Raw genomic sequence first — 20,604 nt, 5'->3', positions numbered from 1 at the left:
CTGCTGTAAGTCATCTCTACAATCGCCAAGATCCTTTTCCGTAGTGAATACTGAGGCAAAGTACTCATTAAGTACCTCTGCCATCTCCTCCATATGCATTCTCCACTGTCATACTTGATTGGTCCTATCCTCTCACGTCTTTTCCTCTTGCTCTTGTCATTGTAACGATCTGTGAATGGTGTGCAAGATAACTGGTGACTGTAGCGAATTGATGTGTTTGAATGGTGTGCAGAACTTGCTTTTCACTGTAAAGAACTGATGTGTTGAATGGTGTGCAGGACGAACTTGTCACTGCAATGAATTTATGCATCTGATCGGTGTGAAGGACAAGCTTGTGATGGTAATGAATTGCTATGTTCGAATGGTGTGCACAAGGAAAAAAATAGAGAGCTATGGGTAACCCTAGGTAATTTCTCAGGTAAGGAAATGTTCGGCACAGCTTTGTGGACTGAAGGGCTTGTATTGTGCTGTAGATTTTCTATGTTTAAATTCAGCCTGCACACTGTTCAAACACATCAATTAATTACAGTGAAAAGCATGCCTGACATATCATTCAAACACATCAATTAATTACAGTGAAAAGCATGCCTGACATAGCATTCAAACACATCAATTCATTACAGTGACAAGTTCGTCCTACACACCGTTCAAACACATCAATTCATTACAGTGAAAAGCTCATCCTGCATGCTGATGAAACATTTCAATTCATTATAGTGAAAAATCTCTCCTGCACACCATTCAAACACATTAATTCATTATAGTGACAAGTTCGTCCTGCACATGTTCCAACACATCATTTCGTTACAGTGGAAAGTTCATCCTGCACTCTGATCAAACACGTCAATTCATTATAGTCGCAAGTTTGTCCTGCACACCATTCAAAATCATCAATTCATTACAATGACAAGCTAATCCTGCACACTGTTCAGATTAATTCATTATAGTCGCAAGTTTGTCCTGCACACCATTCAAAATCATCAATTCATTACAATGACAAGCTAATCCTGCACACTGTTCAGATTATTTCATTACAGTGAAAAGCTAGTCCTGCACACCGTTCAAGCACATCAATTCATTACAGTCACAAGTTCATCCTGCACACTATTCACAGATCAATTCATTTCAGTGAAAAGCTCATCATGCACACTGTTGAAACACGTCAATTCATTACAGTCACAAGTTCATCCTGCACACCGTTGACAGATTAATACACTACAGTGACAAGTTCATCCTGCACACTGTTCACGGATCAATTCATTACAGTGACAAGTTCGTCCCATACACCATTCAAACACATCAATTCATTACAGACATAAGTTCATCCAGCAGACTGTTCAAATATGCATATTCATTACAGTGACAAGTTCAACCTGCACACTGTTCAAACAGATCAATTCATTACAGTCACAATTTCATCCTGCACACCATTCACAGATCAATTCATTACAGTGACAAGTTCAACCTGCACACTGTTGACAGATTAATTCATTACGGTGAATTATTCCCACTCTCTGTTTTATGCCAATCAGCCAATGCTCCACCCATGCTCGAAACTTTCCTGTAATTCCATGGGCTTCCATCTTGCTAAGCAGTCTCATGTGCGGCACCTTATCAAAGGCCTTCTGAAAATCCAAGTACACCACATCTTCTGCTTGTCTACCCTCCTTGTAATTTCCTCAAAAAATAGCAGTAGGTTAGTCAGGCATTTGGAAACCATGCTGGCTTTGGCCTATCTTGTCACGTGCCTTCAGGTACTTCGTAAACAATCGATTCCAACAACTCCCCAACCACTGATGTCAGGCTAACAGGTCTACAGTTTCCTTTCTGCAGCCTCCCACCCTTCTTAAATAGCAGAGTAACATTTAGAATTTTCCAGTCATCTGGTACAATGCCAGAATCTATTGATTCTTGAAAGATCATTGTTAATGCCTCTGCAATCTCTCCAGCTATTTCCTTCAGAACCCGAGGGTGCATTCCATCAGGTCCAGGAGATTTATCCAACTTCAGAGCACTAAGCTTCCTGAGCACCTTCTCAGTTGTAATTTTCACTGCACATTCTTCACTTCCCTGACACTCTTGAATGTCTGGTATACTGCAGATGTCTTCCGCTATGAAGGCTGATACAAAATATGCTTTCAGTTCCTCTGCCATCTCTGTGTCTCTCATTACAATATCTCCGGCGTCATTTTCTATTGGTCCTTTATCTACCATTAATTCTCTTTTACCCTTTATATACACCTAAAAAAGCTTTTAGCATTTTCTCTGGTATTAGTTGCCAGCTTCCTTCCATAATTCATCTTTTCCTTCCTAATGACCTTCTTAGTTTCCTTCTACAAGTTTTTAAAAGATTCCCAATCATCTATCTTCCCACTAGCTTTGGCTTCATTCTTTTGCTTTTACTTTGGCTCTGACTTCACTTGTCAGTCATGGTAGTGTCCTTCTTCCCTTCAAAAATTTCTTCTTATTTGGAATATATCTGTTTTGCACTTCACTCATTTTTCACACAAACTCCAGCCATTGCTGCTCTGCTGTCCTTCCTGCTAATGCCCCTTTCCAGTCAACTTTGGCCAGTTCCCCTCTCATGTCATTGTAATTTCCTTTATTCCACTGAAATACCAACACATTGGAATTTAGTTTCTCCTTCTCAAATTTCAAAGTGAACTCAATCATATTGTGATCACTGTTCCCTAAGTGATCCTTAACCTTAAGCTTTCTTATCACCTCTGGATCATTGCACAACACCCAATCCAGCACAGCCGATCCCCTAGTGGGCTCAACAACAAGCTGTTCTAAAAAGCCATCCCTTAAGATATTCTACACATTCTCTCTCGAGGTCCAGTACTGGACTGGTTTTCCCAATCCACTTTCATGTTAAAACTCTGTCAGTACCTCCAGTTGAACTCTGTCTTTTTGTGTGTTTCCCCCTTGGTGTCAGTCTGTGGTTTTGTATTGCCGTGTGTTCCTTCCCTGCTCGATTCCGGCCCCTGGATTACTGAGTCTCTCATCTGCTTCTCATTATTACCTGTATTGCTGCCACCTGTGTCTCATTATGCTCCACCTGTCATCTGCTTCTCTGTTTATTGCCCAGTGTATTTCAGTCCTGTGTTCTCACCTGTTTGTTGCCAGATTATGCCAGTGAATTTTTCCCAGAATTTGTATCTGTACTCTGTCCATCTGAGTATCGACTCTGCCTGTTTCCTGATTCTGGTTTTTGTATTTCTCTGGATGTTTTGATCTCTGCCTGAACTTGGATGCTGACTTTGTTTGCACTTTGGGATTTGTTACTCAATATCACTGCGTTCACAGTACTAGGTCTGCGATCGGATCCCTGCTCCAGCATCCTGATAAATCCCCGATTATCATAACATTACCCTTTTCTATTTCCTGATGTAATTTGTAATCCACATCCCGGCTGCTGTTTGAAGGCCTGTATACAACTGCCATTAGGGTCCTTTTACACTTGCCATTTCTTAACTCAACCCACACAGCCTCTACACCTTCTGATCCTATGTCATCTCTTTCTAATGATTTAATATTATTTCTTATACACAGGGACACACCTTGACCTCTGCCTACTAACCTTTCTTTCTGATACACTGTATATCCTTGGACATTTAGCTCCCAATGGCAGCCATCCTTTAGCCAAGTTTCAGAGATGGCCACAGTATCATGCTTGCCAATCTGGAGCTGAATTTCAAGAGTGTCCATTTTATTTCTTACGTGAGGATATTGGACCCCTTTGGGTGCAGGTGTAACTCGTCCTTTTTTACAGGTCGGTTTGAGCCCCAGAAGAGGCCACAGTGATCTAGGAACTTGAAGCTCTGCCCCCTGCAGCAGTCTCTCAGCCATGCATTAATATGCCTGATCATGCTATTCTTGTGCTCGTTAGCATATGGCACAGGCAGCAACCCTGAGTTGGCTACCCTGGAGATCCTGCTTTTCAGCTTCCTACCCAACTCCCTGAATTCTCTTTTCAGGACTTCCTCCCTTTTTCGATTTATGTCATTGGTACCAACGTATCAAGCTGTTATGCCTCCAGACAGAATGTTTATGATGCCTCAATAAAAATTGGCAATGGTCAACAGGGACATGCCAAATTTCTTTAGCCTCCTCAGGAAGTAGAAAATTTAAGGAAGTAGAGGAGTTCAGGAGTAAGGTCCTAAAGAAGGGACATGGCCTGAAACCTCGACTGTTTATTCATTTCCATAGAAGCTGTCTGACTGGCTGAGTTCCTCCAGCATTTTGTGTTTGTTGCTTTGGAGCTGAGAAGAATTTGCTTTTTTTACACTAGGGTGATACGAATGTGGAACAAACTGCCAGAGGAAATGGCTGAGGCAGGGACAATAACAATTTGTATATGACAGTTCAACAGGTACATAGTGAGGAAATATTGAGAAGGACAAGGCCCAAACATTGACATATGTAACTCACTCGGAAGGGGCACTTTGATTGGCATGGACCAGCTGGGCTAAAGAGCATGTTTGCATGCTGGTCTGACTATAAATTTGAGGTGCTGGATGTTGGGAAGTCAGACCTGGGTAGGACTTTCACAATGAACAGCCGAGCCTGGGGTGTGTTGCAGAACAGAGGGACCTTGGAGTTCAAGCATATGGGTTCTTAAAGTGGCATCATAGGTAGGCAGGTTAATACTTTTGGAATGCTGGCCTTATCAGTCAGGGCACTGGGTATATCAGTTACGACATTATGCTGCAGTTGTACAAGGTGCTAAGGAGGTCACTTCTGTGAGTACTGTCTTCAGTTTTGATTACCTTGTAATAGGAAAGACATCATTATGAACACAAAGATGATCTATGACAATGTTGCCAGGATTTCTATGCATGAGTTATGTGGAAAGGTTGGGAAGGTTAAGATTTTATTCATCATAATGTAGAGACTTAGAGGTGATCTTCCAGAGGTACATAGAATCACAAGGAGCATACAGAGGATGGATGTGCTCAGTCTTTCCTTGGGAAATGGAATAAAAACGAGGGAAGAGGGTATCTGAGGAGCAACTTCTTCACACAGAGGGTGCTGAGTATATGAATGAGATGCCAGAGGACATTTGAACAAATCCATGGATAAGAAAAGTTAGTAAAGCCAAATGGGACTAGTGTAGATGGCATCTTAGCTGGCAGAGACACATTGGGTTGAAGCATCTGATTCTGAGTAGGATTACTCAGACTAGGTTTGAACTCTTTTTCTCTTGTGCGACCAGGACTCTCAAAGACCAGATCAGAGGGATCAGAATCAAAAGTCAACAGCACATGGGGGTCGACAGTGGATATCGTCATACATAACTGAAGCAACCTTCTTACCTTGGATCGCAGACAAATAAACAAACGAGTCTTCATGGCTCAGGTTTTCCAGAAACACCTGGAAAGAGACAAGAGATCAACAACTCGAGACGCAGCCAGACTCTGGAGATTGGCAAACCAAGGCAGAATCAACTGTGGAGATCAACACAATTTTCTGCAGCAACCTCTCTCAAACAACACATTCTCCCTTGCAACACAATTAATGGACACCTCATCATGACTGATGTGAATCTTGGAACCCCTCTCTCTCAGGGCCCAGGGATACTTTCACCAGCGGGTGAGCAAGCAGTTCACCATCACCTTATTGAGGGCAGTGAAGAATGGACAAGACACACCAGAATTGTTGGCAATGCCAATGTCCTGAAAAAAGATGATGGAAAAAAGCTTTTCGCAAACTTTTTTTTTACAAATGCAAATGCCAGGATATCCAAATACCAGCTGAATCCTATTGGTTAATCAAGTCTGTTTGCAAGTGATTAACCAGCTAGTACGGGGATCAGTACTGGCACCCAAGATGTTCACAGTGAAGGAGTTCTTTTTTGTTTTTATTCATTTATTTATGGGACGTGGTGGTCGCCAGCTAAGCCAGCAGTTATTGCCCATCCCTAGTTGCCCTTGAGAAGGTGGTGATGAACTGCCTCCTTGAACCACTGCAGTCCCTGAGGTGTAGGTACACCCACGTATATCCAATGCAAAGCTGAGATCATGTGGGCTGCGAAGAGGATGGAGGAAAGCTCCAGTATGAGTTGGACACGGTGAGAGATTGTGCAGTTTAATATGATTTACTGATGGCAGTAACAGGAGGACAGGTGATCTGAACGGTAAACAATCAAAACAGTCAAAGGGTCCAGAGATAACCCCCTGTTCGAAGCCGGTTAAAAATTTCCAAGCTGATAGAATCAGACTCAATTAAGGCCTCAGCCTGCGGAGCAAAACATCCAAAAAGAACTGCTGCAAAGTGAGTACTCACCATCAGAACCTTTCCTTGGTTACTAAGGGCTTCGGAGTGGTGCTGCCGGACCATCTGAGTGAGTGTTCTTAGAGCAGCTGCACGTGCAGACACTTCAGTGTCAAAGGCTGCCTCAAGAATCTGCTGGAAGTCATTGGAGGCACAGTTCCTGTCTTGGCTTTTGGTCACTGCACTGGCCTCCACTGTTTGTATACCACGCATTGACTCAGTTTTATTGCCCATGGTACTGTGAGCAGCTTTGGAAACCGTTTCACTGGAGAAAGCTCCATGGGTGGCAATGGTAACACGCAGGTCTGACGCCAGCTCTTGTATCACAGGATCAGGATGTAACGCTGAGAGCTGCTTGAGGAGAGGCAACATCGGTCTCATTGCAACAAAGTCCGATGAGGTCAGCTGCAGACAGACAGAAGGTGTGATCAGAGGAGAGGAGGAAATGTTGGGTGGCGGATGAGCGAGTGAAAGACAAGTGATCAAGTACAAAATGCATAGTAGCACAGCAGTTAGTGTAAAGCTATTACAACTCCAGGGACCTGGGTTCAATTTCATTGCTGTTTGTAAGGAGTGTGCATTCTCACCATGACCAAGTGGGTTTCATCTAGGCACTCCAGCTTCATCCCACATTTCAAAGGGTTAGTAGGTTAATTGGTTACATGCGTGTAATTGGGCGATGCAGACTCATTGGGTCGAAAGGCCGGTTACCATGCTGTATCTCTAAATAAACCTAACCAAGTGGATCCACAAGCAGCATATGGCATGGGTGGGAAAGATGAGGAGGGCATGAGAGAACAGTAGCAGGAAATGGCAGTATGATAAAGGTCATGCAAACCATAGTAAGTGTGCAAATGACACCTAAGTTGGTGGCAGAGTGGACAGTAAAGGTAGTTCTGGGAAAGTGGGGAAAGGAATTCAACACAGACCAGTGCATGACCAAGCCCTGGGGTGAGTTGATGAACAGCATTACAAGTACTTCCTGAACATGGTGACACAGGTAGAGATAGTGATAAAGAAGGCATTTGATGTGCTTGTCTTCATCAGCTAAGGCGCTGATTATTAAGGGGATTAAGGATCATAGGGAGAAAATGGAACAATGGGGATTTTAAAAAAATCAGCCATGACAGAGTGGCAGAGTAGACTCAGTGGGATGAATGGCTTAATTCTGCTACTTTATCTTATGGTGATTGAGTAGAATATTTGAAGCTTCACTTTACAGGGCTATGGTCCTGGTTCAGGTTGATGGGAGTCGCCAGTTTAAATGGTTTGGCATAGGCTAGATGGGCCAAAGGGCCTATTTCAGTGCTGTACTTCGATTCAATGATACTAGGAATGTCACCTAAACTGGAGGACACATTTTAAAAAGAGTTGGATCGGCTGGAACTGTTTTCCCTGCAGTGGGGAAAGCTAAGGGGTGACCTTAGAAAGATTCGTAAAAATTGTGAGGGGCATGGATAAGATAGATAATCACAGTCCTTTTTCCAGGATAGTGGGAGTGTAAAACTAGAGGGCATAGGCTTAAGGTGAGAGGGGCAAGTTTTTCCACACAGGGGGTGGTGGTACGTGGACAAAGTAGATACAATTACAATGATTAATGGAATTTGAGCAGATACATAGATAGGAAAGATTTTGAGAGACATAGGCCAAACACAGGCAAATAGGATCAAGGTGGACAGGCATCATGTGCAAGCTTGACCAAATGGCCTGCTAATGTTAGTTAATTTGTAGTAACAAATAATTTGCTGGTGGAACTCACTGGGCCAGTTTCTTCCCCCACAGAAGCTGCTCAACTGCTGAGTTTCTCCACAGGTTGTTTCAGCATCTACAATCTCACAAGTCTCCTTGTGGATTAACGAAGTGGGAATCTTGCTGCAGTAAAATTCATGGAAAACACTGTCTGTATACAGAACCTGATGTCTGCTTACTCACCTGGACGGCCCCTCCAAGTATTGCTGCTATCAGTCCCATGCCCATACTCAGTGTCTGTGCTTCCACTGTCTCCTCGGCTCGATGTACCAGGCTCACGCAGGAACGCTCCAACGTAGCGGTGATAAACTCAATGACCTGCACCATCACAGACTAACAGTGAGGTTATTGCTGATTCTGCTGTTATCCCACTACATGTAGCAACCCTCCTCTCCAAATGATAAAAACAGAATTTCCAATAACCAAGTCTGCTCTTGTCTGGCGCAGATTAGAACAGCAGTAGTGTTCCTCACTGTAATGCTTCCAATGCAACTCAGTGAGCTATTGCCACTCATTTGCAGTTTCAATACAACTGAGTAATGTCTGTGTATTTTAACTAGTAATCTCGAGTGCACGTGGTTTGTTTTCACTGACACTGTGTCTTAAGTGTATCACCTATTCTGAGGCACCTTTTGGATGGCCAGTGGCTGGTTTGTCTGCCTGACATTACACCAAGTCATCCTAAGACCATAAGATATAGGAGCAGAATTAATCCATTTGGCCCATTGGGTCTACTCCACCATTTCATCATAGCTGCTTCATTTCCTTTTCTGTCCCAATTTCCTGTCTTATTCCCATATCCCTTCATGCCCCGACCAATCATGAATCTATCAACCTTTGCCTTAAGTATACCTGTAACACCCTGAGAAAGGTTGGGATGTAATGTTGAAATTGTACAAGGCATTGGTAAGGCCAAATTCAGAATATTGTGTACAGTTCTGGTCACTGAATTATAGGAAAGATATCAATAGAGAGAGTGCAGAGATGATTTACTAGGATGTTACCTGGGTTTCAGCACTTAACTTACAGAGAAAGGTTGAACAAGTTAGGTCTCTATTCATTGGAGCGTAGAAGGTTGAGGGGGGATTTGATCGAGGTATTTAAAATTTTGAGAGGGATAGATAGAGTTGACGTGAATAAGCTGTTTCCATTGAGAGTAGGGGAGATTCAAATGAGAGGACATGATTTGAGAGTTAGGGGGCAGAAGTTTAAGGGAAACACGAGGGGGTATTTCTTTACTCAAAGAGTGATAGCTGTGTGGAATGAGCTTCCTGTAGAAGTAGTAGAGGCCAGTTCAGTTGTGTCATTTAAGGTAAAATTGGATAGGTATATGGACAGGAAAGGAGTGGAGGGTTATGGGCTGAGTGCGGGTAGGTGGGACTAGGTGAGATTAAGAGTTTGGCACGGACTAGGAGGGCCGAGATGGCCTGTTTCCATGCTGTGATTGTTATATGGTTATAATGTAATGGCCTTTCTGTAGAAGCACTGCTAATGTAATGGTTTTTCTTTAGCAGCAGTGTTTTGATTATGGCTAGAGATACCAGGGCTTTGGAAAGTGCACCATTGAAGGGAGTGTTTTTTCTTGTTGAGTGCCTGAGAACGTGGTGATCTGGGTCTTTTGTTTAGCAGAAGATGGGGAGCTATGTTGCTGTCTTTTACACCTGGGTTGGACTTTGTGCTTTGCATGAATGGTCCAGAAAGGAGGGATTGCAGACACCAGAAAGTACTGAACAGGGATGAAGAATGGGAGAGCGTTTCTGACCCAGGGATGAAAGCCATGTGCCAGTTTGCCATCACGGTGAAGCCAGATGGAAGGCATGGGTAGGATCAAGTGGTAGATCAATTGGGAGATTCTGATGATGTCATTTCACAAGTTTACTGTAACCTGACTGCTCCGAAGACAAACCAGTTACCAGAATTGAGTCGCAGGGAAGTGGCAGCTGCTCGGTGAGATGACCCGGGCATCGATACCATTTGGTCAGCAGCTGAAATGGAGCAGTTACTCCATAATGTACTGGTTAGACACAGGAGTACATTCAGCCAGAGACTCATTCCACCGAGATGCAACACTCGAATGAAGCCAGAGGTTGAAGAATACTGCAAGTCATGCATTCGATGCACATGGAGTAAGACACTGCCTATGAGGGCAGCTCCATTGTCCCACCAGGGCCCCTTGACCTGGTGTGTATGGATTTTCTGTCAATAGAGCCAGATGCCAGCAACATGGTGAATGTCTTAGTCATCAAGGATCACTACACTGGATATGCACAGGCTTTCCCCACCAAGGATCAGAGGGTGTCCATGGTGGCCAAAGTGTTATGGGAGAAGTACTCCATTTATTATGGCCTCCTCAGGCAGATACGTAGTGACCAGGGACAGGATTTTGAGAGTAGGCTCATACAGGAGTTACTGAGCATGCTTGGAGTCGAGAAGTTAAGGACTACTCCTTATCATCCGCAGGGTGACCCCCAGCCAGAGAAGTTTAATCAGATATTGCTACACGTGCTCTGAAACTTGGAAATCAGCAAGAACAAGTGAAGTCAACATATTGGACATCTGGTCCACTACTAATGAAGCTACCAGATACTCGCCATATTATCTGATGTTTGGGCGTGAGGTGAGGTTGCCCATCGACCTTTGTTTTAGGACTGGCAAGAAAGACCTACCACTGAAGAACTTATCTGAAGTATGTGCCTGACATGAGAAGAGAGCTGAAAGAGCTTATGAATTAGCTGGGGTCCTGACTGCCAAGTAGGATCAAGGGAATAAGAGGAGGTATGATCAAAGGATGAGGTTCTCCCAACTCCCACCGGGAGACTGAGACCTCATAAGGAATTTGGGGCTACCTGGGAAGCATAAATGGCACACCCCATGTAGTGGAGAGTCAGATGCCAAACTCAGTTTTCTGGGTGAAACCAGAGGATGAGACTGGGCCTGTCTAGATTCTCCACTGGAACCACCTTCTTCCTCTGGGACAACAGGTGCGGGTTGACTCAGAGCCCGACTTGGAGCCTACACCTAGTAAGAGGACTCCGTGGCGACGCAGGGCAACTGAAGGACCAACAGCAGGAGAGATTAGACTGACCCCTACTTCTGAATGGGATACTGATTTGGAGGATGAGGAAATGGGGGTATGGTATATGCTGACTTTTGCTAACTCCCCACTGATTGAGGAAGAGATTCCCAACCATTCATGTAAAGCATAAAGTCCAACCCAGGTGTAAAAGACAGTGACATAGCTCCCAATCTTCTGCCTAACAAAAGACCCAGATCACCTTGTTCTCGGGCACACAACAAGAAAAAACACTCCCTTCATGGAACAGTTGTGCACATTCCAAAGCCCCTGTTATCTTAGCCATAACCCAAACACTGCTGCTACAGAAAGACCATTACATTAGCAGTGAAACCTTTCTCAGGGTGTTACAAACTCAGTGACTTGGCCTCCACAGCCACCTGGCTCATCAGGCCTGCTTCTTCAAGAATAGACTAAAGAGTTCTCAGCTTGAAATCTTCATTATGTTTCTTTTTTTTATAGATGCTATCTAAATATTTCCAGCTGCTCCTCTCATTTCCAAAATCAGAATGCTTTTGCTTTAGTGTACAGGTTCATGCCATAGTCAGGCATGATTATTAAACCACAAATGGCTTCCTGTACAATGATGTGCATGTGCAGCAGAATCAAATCAAATTTAATATCATTCAAACCATACATGAACACAGTTGAATGAGACAGTGATCCTCTGGGCCAAGGTGCATAATATACATTCAAAATTGCAAGAGAGAGAGAAGAAAAACACATTATTATGCAAGAATACATGTATCGTCCAAGTCCCTGAGTGACATGTAAATTGATGGAACAGCTCCCAGCAATCCAGCCTGTCCTTCTGCCGGTTGAACACTGAAGGTCAGTACTAATGGGAGAGTCCAGCTCCCAGCCGTGCATGGACTCCACTGTCTTCTCACCTGGATTGCAGCAGCAGGCAAGCCTGCTTGAGGCCTAGTCCTCACCATAACCCATGCCACACTGCTGCCTCATTGCCTGTCTCACCATCATACAAAGGAAACAGTCTGTAGCATCTCACATTATCAATTTTCAACAGGGTCTTGTGATCTGAAGAGAAACACCCAAGACAGCTATTCGCAGTTACACTGCAGTGCTGCCTTCATGCATCAACTCCAATGTCTTTGTGTTGCAGGCAGCAACATGGTCTGCACCCAGATCAGCTCCTCCGAACCTTCTGCTGGCCCGCCCACTGGCTTCCCCTTCTTCTAGCTGACTGCCAGCCACACTTCCTCCTGGCCGACCACCGGCTTCTCCTTCTCCAACTTAACTGCTGGCTTCTCCTTCTCTGAGTCACTGCTGGCTTTCCCTTTGCCAGCTTAAGTACCGGGTTTCCCTTCTCCTGGCTTCATCTACTTCCGGCTGAGCACTGGCTTCTCCTTCTCCGACTCATCCGCTGGCCTGCTCGTTATCCCGGCTGGTGGCTCCAAACAACCAACAGATAAACTGCTGTACCCGCTGTTCTTGGAATACAGCATAGTTTTACGATCATAAAATGCATATTTTAAAAAGAAAGGTGCACCTTTGCTTGGCCCCCAAGAGGCTGCTGCTTTCAAATGCACCAACATCTTACCAGAAGGTAAGACATGGTATCAGCAGTCTGACAGGCACTCAGTGTCTGACAGGAACATCTTTGTTCGGAGACCAATACCTGCATATATAATCAGATCTGCTGCGAATGACCAGCAAATCCCAATAGACTGCTCACCATTCATCCATACATGAATATAAACCAACGAAGCAGTATTCCTCTAGGGCCAAGGTGCTAAACACAGTACCAAAATTCTCTCATTCTCTCTCTCTCTCTCACACACACACACACACACACACACACACACAATGTAGCAGAAAAACAGTCACAAAAATAATATAGCCTAAATCCCTGTGGCATGGCCTGTAGATTGATGGTTTATGGGATGTTGAGCTCCAAAGAGATACAGTGCAACACACTGAGATCACACTGAGGATGACTGTGATTAATGCAATTGTCACTGGAATTAATTCACCTTTTATTTACATTGGTGGACCAATTTGTATGGGATTCCCAAGAATTAGAATTGGATTATTATTAAGTAAAAAGTTTGCTTTGCACACTTGTTCACGTAACACATAAGATGGCAGAGGAACTCAGCAGGACACACAGACAGCATCTATGGAGAGAAATAAACAGTCGACGTTTCGGGCCGAAACCCTTTATCAACACTCATATTTGTTCACTTAGATCATTTCATTACAATGGTTCATTAAGGTAAAACAAAATAATAAGTGTAGAATAAAGTGTAAGTTACAGAGAAAATACAGTAAAGGTAGACAATAAAGTAAAGACAATGAGGTAGTTTGTGAGAGTCAAGAGTCCATCTTATCAGAATAGGGAACCAACAGTGGGATAGAGGCGGTCCTTGAGCCTGGTGGACCATGGTTTCAGCATTTTGTATCCTTTGCCTGACTGGACAGAGAAGAAGAGAGAATGTGGGTGATGTCTGTGATTATGATGGCTGCTTTACTGAGGCAGCAAGAAGTATAGAGAGTCCATTGAGGGGTGCTAGATTCCATGATGTGCTAAGCTGAAGACACAAAGGTTGGAGGTGTTGTGGATAGTGTGGAGGGCTGTCAGAGGTTACAGCGAGACATTGATAGAATGCAAAACTGGGCTGAGAGGTGACAGATGGAGTTCAACCCAGATAAGTGTGAAGTGGTTCATTTTGGTAGGTCAAATATAATGGCAAAATATAGTATTAATGGTAAGACTCTTGGCAGAGTGGAGGATCAGAGGGATCTTGGGGTCAGAGTCCATAGGACACTCAAAGCAGCTGTGCGGTTTGACTCTGTGGGCGTATGGTGTATTGGCCTTCATCAATTGTGGAATTGAATTTAGGAGCCGAGAGGCAAATTTGCAGCTATATAGGACCCTGGTCAGACCCCACTTGGAGTGCTGTGCTCAGTTCTGGTCGCCTTACTACAGGAAGGATGTGGAAACCATAGAAAGGGTGCAGAGGAGATTTACAAGGAAAACAGGTTGAGTAAACTCGGCCTTTTCTCCTTGGAGCGACGGAGGATAAGAGGTGACCTGATAGAGGTGTATAAGATGATGAGAGGCATTGATCACATGGACAGCTGGAGGCTTTTTCACAGGGCTGCCACAAGAGGACACAGGTTTAAGGTGTTGGGGAGTAGGTACAGAGGAGATATCAGAGCTAAGTTTAATACTCAGAGCGGTGAGTGCATGGAATGGGCTGCCGGCAACAGTGGTGGATGCGGATATGATAGGGCATTTTTTTTTAGAAAAATAGAGGGCTATAGGTAAGCCTAGTAATTTCTAAGGTGGAGACATGTTCGACACAATTTTGTGGGCCAAAGGGCCTGTATTGTGCTGTAGGTTTTCTATGCTTCTATGTTTAACTAGTTGCAGTTTCTTGTGGTCTCATGCTGAGCAGTTGTCATACCAAGCTGTGATACATCCCAATAGGATTCCCTCCATGATGAATCAATAAAATTGGTAAGGGTCGATGTGAACATTCCAGACTCCTTTTGCCTCACAAGGAAGTAGAGGCATAGGTGAGCTTTCTTGACTGTGGTATCTACATGGAGGGACTAGGACTTCCTGTTGATAATGTTTGCTGATAATATTTGACTGACTGCGCAGGTGTGTGGACGTCAGCAAGTTAGACCAGCGGGAAGAATTTAAAAGGAGAGAGTTTTTTCTTCAGCAGTTTGATCGAGGTATGACTGCTCAGGTGTGTGGATGTCAGCATGTTAGATAGATGGGTAGAACTTACAAGGAAGACAGCTTTATAGAGCAGGTGTAGGAGGAGCAGGCATTGAAGTAGAGAGAGTCAATGTAGGAGGGCTTTGGCTCAATGGGGCTTCGGCAATAATGGGTCAAGGCAAGTTAAGTTACTTGTGAGGAATAGGTATAGGAAGTATGTCTGTGAGGCCAGTGTTCTGTACTGTGTGTCAAATGTGGGATGTCCAGGAGACTCCCAGCCTCCCGCATAGCCACATCTGCGCCAGGTGCGTCGAGCTGCAGTTCCTTAGGGACTGAGTTAAGGAACTGGAGATGCAGCTTGATGACCTTCGTCTGGTCAGGGAAAGTGAGGAGGTGATAGATAGGAGCTAAGGGCAAGTAGTTACACCAGGGCCTCAGGAGACAAGAGGGTAACAGTCAGGAGAGGGAAGGGTAAGAGTCAGAAACTAGAGAGTATCCCTGTGGCTGTCCCCTTTAACAATAAGAACTCCTGTTTGAGTACTGTTGGGTGGGGGTGACCTACCTGGGGGAAGGCACAGAGTCTGGCCTTGTGGTTCAGAAAGGCAGGGAAAGGACAAGAATGGCAGCAGTGACAGCGGACTCTATAGTCAGGGGGGCAGACTAGCGATTCTATGGATGCAGCAAAGAAACACAGATGATAGTTTGCCTCCCATGTGCCAATATCTGGGATGTTTCTGATCGTGTTCACGACATCATGAAGTGGGGAGGTTGTGGTACATATTGGTACAAGGGAGGAGGTCCTAGAAACAGACTACAGGGAGTTAGGAAAGAAGCTGAGAAGCAGGACCTCAAAGGTTGTTATCTTGGGATTACTGCCTATACCATGCAACAGTGAGTATAGGAATACTGTGAGGTGGAGAATAAATGCGTGGCTGAGGGATTGGGGCAGGGGGCAGTGATTCAAATTTCTGGATTATTGGGACCTCTTTTGGGGCAGGCGTGACCTGTATAAAGGATGGGTTGCACTTGAATCCGAGAGGGACCAATATCCTGGCAAGGAGGTTTGCTAAGGCTATTGGGGAGAGTTTAAACTAGAATTGCCAGCAGGTGGGAACCGAACTAAAGAGACAGAGGAAGAAGAGGTTGGCTCATAAATAGAGAAAGCTTGTAGGCTTTGTGAGAGGGAGGACTGGCAGGTGATAGGGAAGGGACACGCTCAGACCGATGGTTTCAAATGTGTCTATTTTAGTGCAAAGAGTATCATGAACAAAGTGGATGAGCTTAGAGTGTGGATCAGCACTTGGAGCTACGATGTTGTGGCCATTACAAAGACTTGGCTGGCTCAGGGGCAGGAAAGGCTACTTAGAGCACCAGACTTTAGTTGTTTCAGAAAGGACAGGGAGGGAGAAAAAAGAGGTGGGGGTGTGGCCCTGCTGATCAAAGACAGCGTCACGGCTGCAGAAAAGGAGATCACAGAGGGATTGTCTACTGAGTCTCAGTGGGTGGAAGTTAGAAACAGGAAGGGGTCAATAACCCTAATGACTGTTTTTATAGACCATCCAATAGTAACAGAAACATCAAGCAGTAGATAGGGAGACAGGTTCTTGAACAGTACAGTAATATAAAGGTTGTTGTGATGGGAGATTTTAATTTCCCCAATATTGATTGGCATCTCCCTAGAGCAAGGGGTTTAGATGGGGTGGAGTTCATTGAGTATGTTCAGGAAGGTTTCCTGACACAGTATGTAGATAAGCCTACAAGAGGAGAGGCTGTACTTGATCTGGTATTGGGAAATGAACCTGGTCAGGTGTCAGGTCTCTCAGTGCAAGAGCATTTTGGAGCTAGTGATCACTATCCTAGCAGATCCTAGCCGTGGTGGGGGGTGGGGGGGTAATTTACAGCAGCCAATTAACGCACCAGTCTCACTGCTGTGATGTGGGAGGAAACCAGAACACCCGGGGGAAAGTCAGGGCTGAGTACACCCAACAGAAGAACACAATCAAAAGAGATTCTACAGATTCTGGAAATCTTGAGCAACACACACAAATATTGCAGGAACTCAGTAGGCCAGCATCTATGAAGTTAAATAAACAGTCAATATTTTGGACCAGGACCCAATGCAAGGAGGTTATTTTGAGTCTATGCTGGCTCACAGAGCAATCCCACTCCTCATTAGTGTTTATTTTACCGAGCTACGCCATACTCCCAATCAACTACTCCCAGATCCTACCCGCGGCGGTGGGGGGCGGGGGGGGGGTCATTTACTGCAGCCAATTAATGCATCAACCTCACTGCTGTGATGTGGGAGGAAACCAGAGCACCCGGGGGGAAACCACACTTTCAAAGGGAGACCATGGAAACTCCACACAGACAGCGTCAAACGTCAGGATTGGGCTCTAGAGGGTGCAGCAGTCACAGAAGCATCAATTGCACATATTTCCTGTGACTACATTGCGCTCTAGTTTCGTCCTACATTCATACTGTGTGATCACAATTCTATCTCCTTTACCATAGCATTGGAGAGGGATAGGAACAGACGTTAGGAAAGCGTTTAATTGGAGTAAGGGGAAATATGAGGCTATCTGGCAAGAACTTGGAAGCATAAATTGGGAACAGATGTTCTCAAGAAAATGTATGGAAGAAACGTGGGAAATGTTCAGGGGATATTTGCATGGAGTTCTGCATAGACAGGGAAAGGATGGTAGGGTACAGGAACTGTGGTGTGCATAGGCCGCTATAAATCTAGTCAAGAAGAAAAGAAAAGCTTTCAAAAAACTAGGTAATGATAGAGATCTAGAAGATTATAAGGCTAGCAGGAAGGAGCTTAAGAATGAAATTAGGAGAGCCAGAAGGGGCTATGAGAAGGCCTTGGCGAGCAGGATTAAGGAAAATCCCATGGCATTCTACAAGTACATGAGGAGCAAGAGGATAACACGTGTGAGAATAGGACTAATCAAGTGTGACAGTGGAAAAGTGTGTATGGAACTGGAGGAGATATCAGAGGTACTTAATGAATACTTTGCTTCAGTATTCACTATGGAAAAGGACCTTGGCGACTGTAGGGATGACTTACAGCGGACTGAAAAGCTTGAGCATGTAGACATTAAGAAAGAGAATGTGCTGGTGCTTTTGGAAAGCATCAAGTTGGATGAGTCACCGGGACCGGACAAGATGTACCCCAGGCTACTGTGGGAAGCGAGGGAGGAGATTGCTGAGCCTCTGGCAATGATCTTTGCATCATCAATGGGGACGGGAGAGGTTCTGGAGTATTGGAGGGTTGCAGATGTTGTTCCCTTATTCAAGAAAGGGAGTAGAGATTGCCCAGGAAATTATAAACCAGTGAGTCTTACTTCAGTAGTTGGTAAGTTGATGGAGAAGATCCTGAGAGGCAGGATTTATGAACATTTGGAGAGGCATAATATGATAAGGAACAGTCAGCATGGCTTTGTCAAGGGTAGGTCGTGCCTTAAGAGCCTGATTGAATTTTTTGAGGAAGTGACTAAACACATTGACGAAGGTAGAGCAGTAGTTGTAATGTATATGGATTTCAACAAGGCATTTGATAAGGTACCCATGCAAGGCTTATGGAGAAATTAAGAAGGCATGGGATCCAAGGGGACAAAGCTTTGTGGATGCAGAACTTAGAAGTCAATTAGAGAAGTTAGAGAAGTCAATGTTCATGCCATCAGGTTGGAGGCTACCCAGCCGGTATATAAGGTGAACATGGATTTGCCCCGGCTGTTGATCTCGGCTGCCCTAGCGACCCAGGGGTTTTTGAAACTCCGGACTCCAGCACCATCAACGTGGGTTCCAATGGACATGGACAGCTTCAAAGCAATTGCGCAACTACTGACTGCCTACCTTTAATGTTCTCTTACTAATCAGTCCCAAGTGCTGATTGGTCACTGTTCAAAGCTCTATAAACATTGTCGCAACCTGCTGTTCCCTTATTTTCTTAGCAGGTGGACCTGAGTAAAATCCACTCCCCTCAAACTTCCAATGTCTGGAATGGTTGCTGGTCAAAGCTCCACAGAGAAGAAGTCATCACCCTGACACAGTGGTGTCAAGAAAACAACCTCTCCCTCAATATCGCAAAAACAAAGGAAATGGTTGTGGATTACAGGAGGAATGGAGAAAGGCTAGCCCCTGTTGACATCAATGGATCTGGGGTTGACAGGTGAACAGCTTTAAGTTCCTTGGCATAAACTTTACCGAGGATCTCACATGGTCTGTACACACCAGCTGTGTGGTGAAAAAAAAGCACAACAGCACCTCTTTCGCCTCAGATGGTTGAAGAAGTTTGGTGTGGGCCTCCAAATCCTAAGAACTTTCTATTGAGGCACAATTGAGAGTATCCTGACTGGGTGCATCACTGCCTGGTATGGGAACTGTACTTCCCTCAATCACAGGACTCTGATGAGAGTGGTGTGGACAGCCCAGTGCATCTGTAGATGTGAACTAAATGGACATTGAAGCTTTGGACACTACCTAACTTTTTTAATATACAGTATTTCCGTTTTTGCACATTTAAAAAAATCTATTCAATATATGTAATTGATTTATTTGTTTATTTAGTATTATGTTTTATTTTATTTGTTATTATTACTTTCTCTCTCTGCTAGATTATGTATGGCATTGAACTGCTGCTGCTAAGTTAACAAATTTCACGTCCCATGCTGATGATAATAAACCCGATTCTGATTCTGAACTTTCCACTATTCGGGACATCTACAAAGAAAGGTGTGTAAAAAGGGCCCGAAGGATCATTGGAGACCTGTGACACCCCAACCACAAACTGTTCCAGCTGCTACCATCTGGGAAACGGTACCACCGCATAAAAGCCAAGACCAACAGGGTCCAGGACAGCTCCTTCCACCAGGCCATCAGACTGCTTAATTCATGCTGACACAACTGTATTTCCATGTGTGGTGAACTACATATACTTGTCTGGACAAGCACCCCCCACCCCCGCCGCTGACTGCTCCTGTGGCTCCTCCCACAGACCCCGGTATAAAGGCGATTGGAGGCATTGCTCCTGCCTCAGTCTCCAGGATGCTGTGTGGTGATCGCTTGCTGCTGACGTGCTTTCTTCCAGCTAATAAAAGCCTACCTTAACTCACATCTCCGAGAGTTATTGATGGTGCATCATTATGTTACATTGACTATCCTGTTTGTACATACTATTTATTACAAATGACTATAGATTGCACATTGCACATTTAGATGGGGACGTACTGTGAAGATTTTTACTCCTTATGTATATGAAGGATGTAAGTACAGTTTCCCCCTCCTATTCGAGCAATCCTATGAAATGGTTCGTAAGCCGGAATGTTGTAAAGTGAAGAAGTAATTACCATTTATTTATATGGGAAAAATCCGTGAGCATTTGCAGACCCAAAAAATAACCTACCAAATCATGCCAAATAACACATAAAACCTAAAATAACAGTAACATATAGTAAAAGCAGTAATGATCTAATAAATACACAGCCTATATAAAGTAGAAATAATGTATATACAGGTAGTCCCCGAGTTACGAATGTCTGACTTACAAACAACTTGTACTTACGAACCGAGGAAGGAGAACGCTGTCCGCCATTTTAAGTCATTGCCGCTGACACTGTGTTGAGTGTTTAACTTTGTATTTGGCTTAAATTTTTCTTAGTAAGATTCACCCTGAACACCCCCCCCCCCCCCCCCCGTTCCGGTCGGCTGGTGGCGCAGTGAGATCAGCACCAGGCTGGAGAACAGAGGTTCCCGAGTTTGATCCAAAGAGAGTCTGCTCCTGTGTCGGGTTGATGTCGATTCAGTG

At 44.4% G+C, this 20,604-nt stretch overlaps 1 protein-coding gene and 1 long non-coding RNA gene across 3 annotated transcripts in view; one reads left to right on the top strand and one right to left on the bottom strand.

Moving 5' to 3' along the window:
• The window catches only part of LOC132407099 (uncharacterized), a 41,962-nt gene extending 21,786 nt beyond the window's left edge, over positions 1-20,176 (top strand). Inside the window, exons 5-6 of the long non-coding RNA XR_009516375.1 lie at positions 18,752-18,969; positions 19,415-20,176. This is a non-coding gene — a long non-coding RNA (uncharacterized LOC132407099). The remainder of the gene's footprint in view (positions 1-18,751; positions 18,970-19,414) is intronic.
• tango6 (transport and golgi organization 6 homolog (Drosophila)) overlaps positions 1-20,604 on the bottom strand; it is a 192,549-nt gene that overhangs the window by 52,584 nt on the left and 119,361 nt on the right. For both annotated transcript variants that reach the window (XR_009516374.1, XM_059993389.1), the window contains exons 12-14: positions 8,209-8,343; positions 6,289-6,681; positions 5,319-5,376 (exon numbers count right to left, since the gene is read on the bottom strand). Coding sequence is in view for 1 of the 2 variants with exons in the window: in XM_059993389.1 (XP_059849372.1) it covers positions 5,319-5,376; positions 6,289-6,681; positions 8,209-8,343 (586 nt within the window). In the remaining variant the exon portion in view is untranslated. The remainder of the gene's footprint in view (positions 1-5,318; positions 5,377-6,288; positions 6,682-8,208; positions 8,344-20,604) is intronic.

This window comes from Hypanus sabinus, chromosome 17 (assembly GCF_030144855.1).
Source record: "Hypanus sabinus isolate sHypSab1 chromosome 17, sHypSab1.hap1, whole genome shotgun sequence".
Taxonomy (NCBI): Eukaryota; Metazoa; Chordata; class Chondrichthyes; order Myliobatiformes; family Dasyatidae; genus Hypanus; species Hypanus sabinus.
The sequence above is the reverse complement of the archived record's forward strand: the minus strand, read 5'-3'. Positions and strand labels throughout refer to the sequence as shown.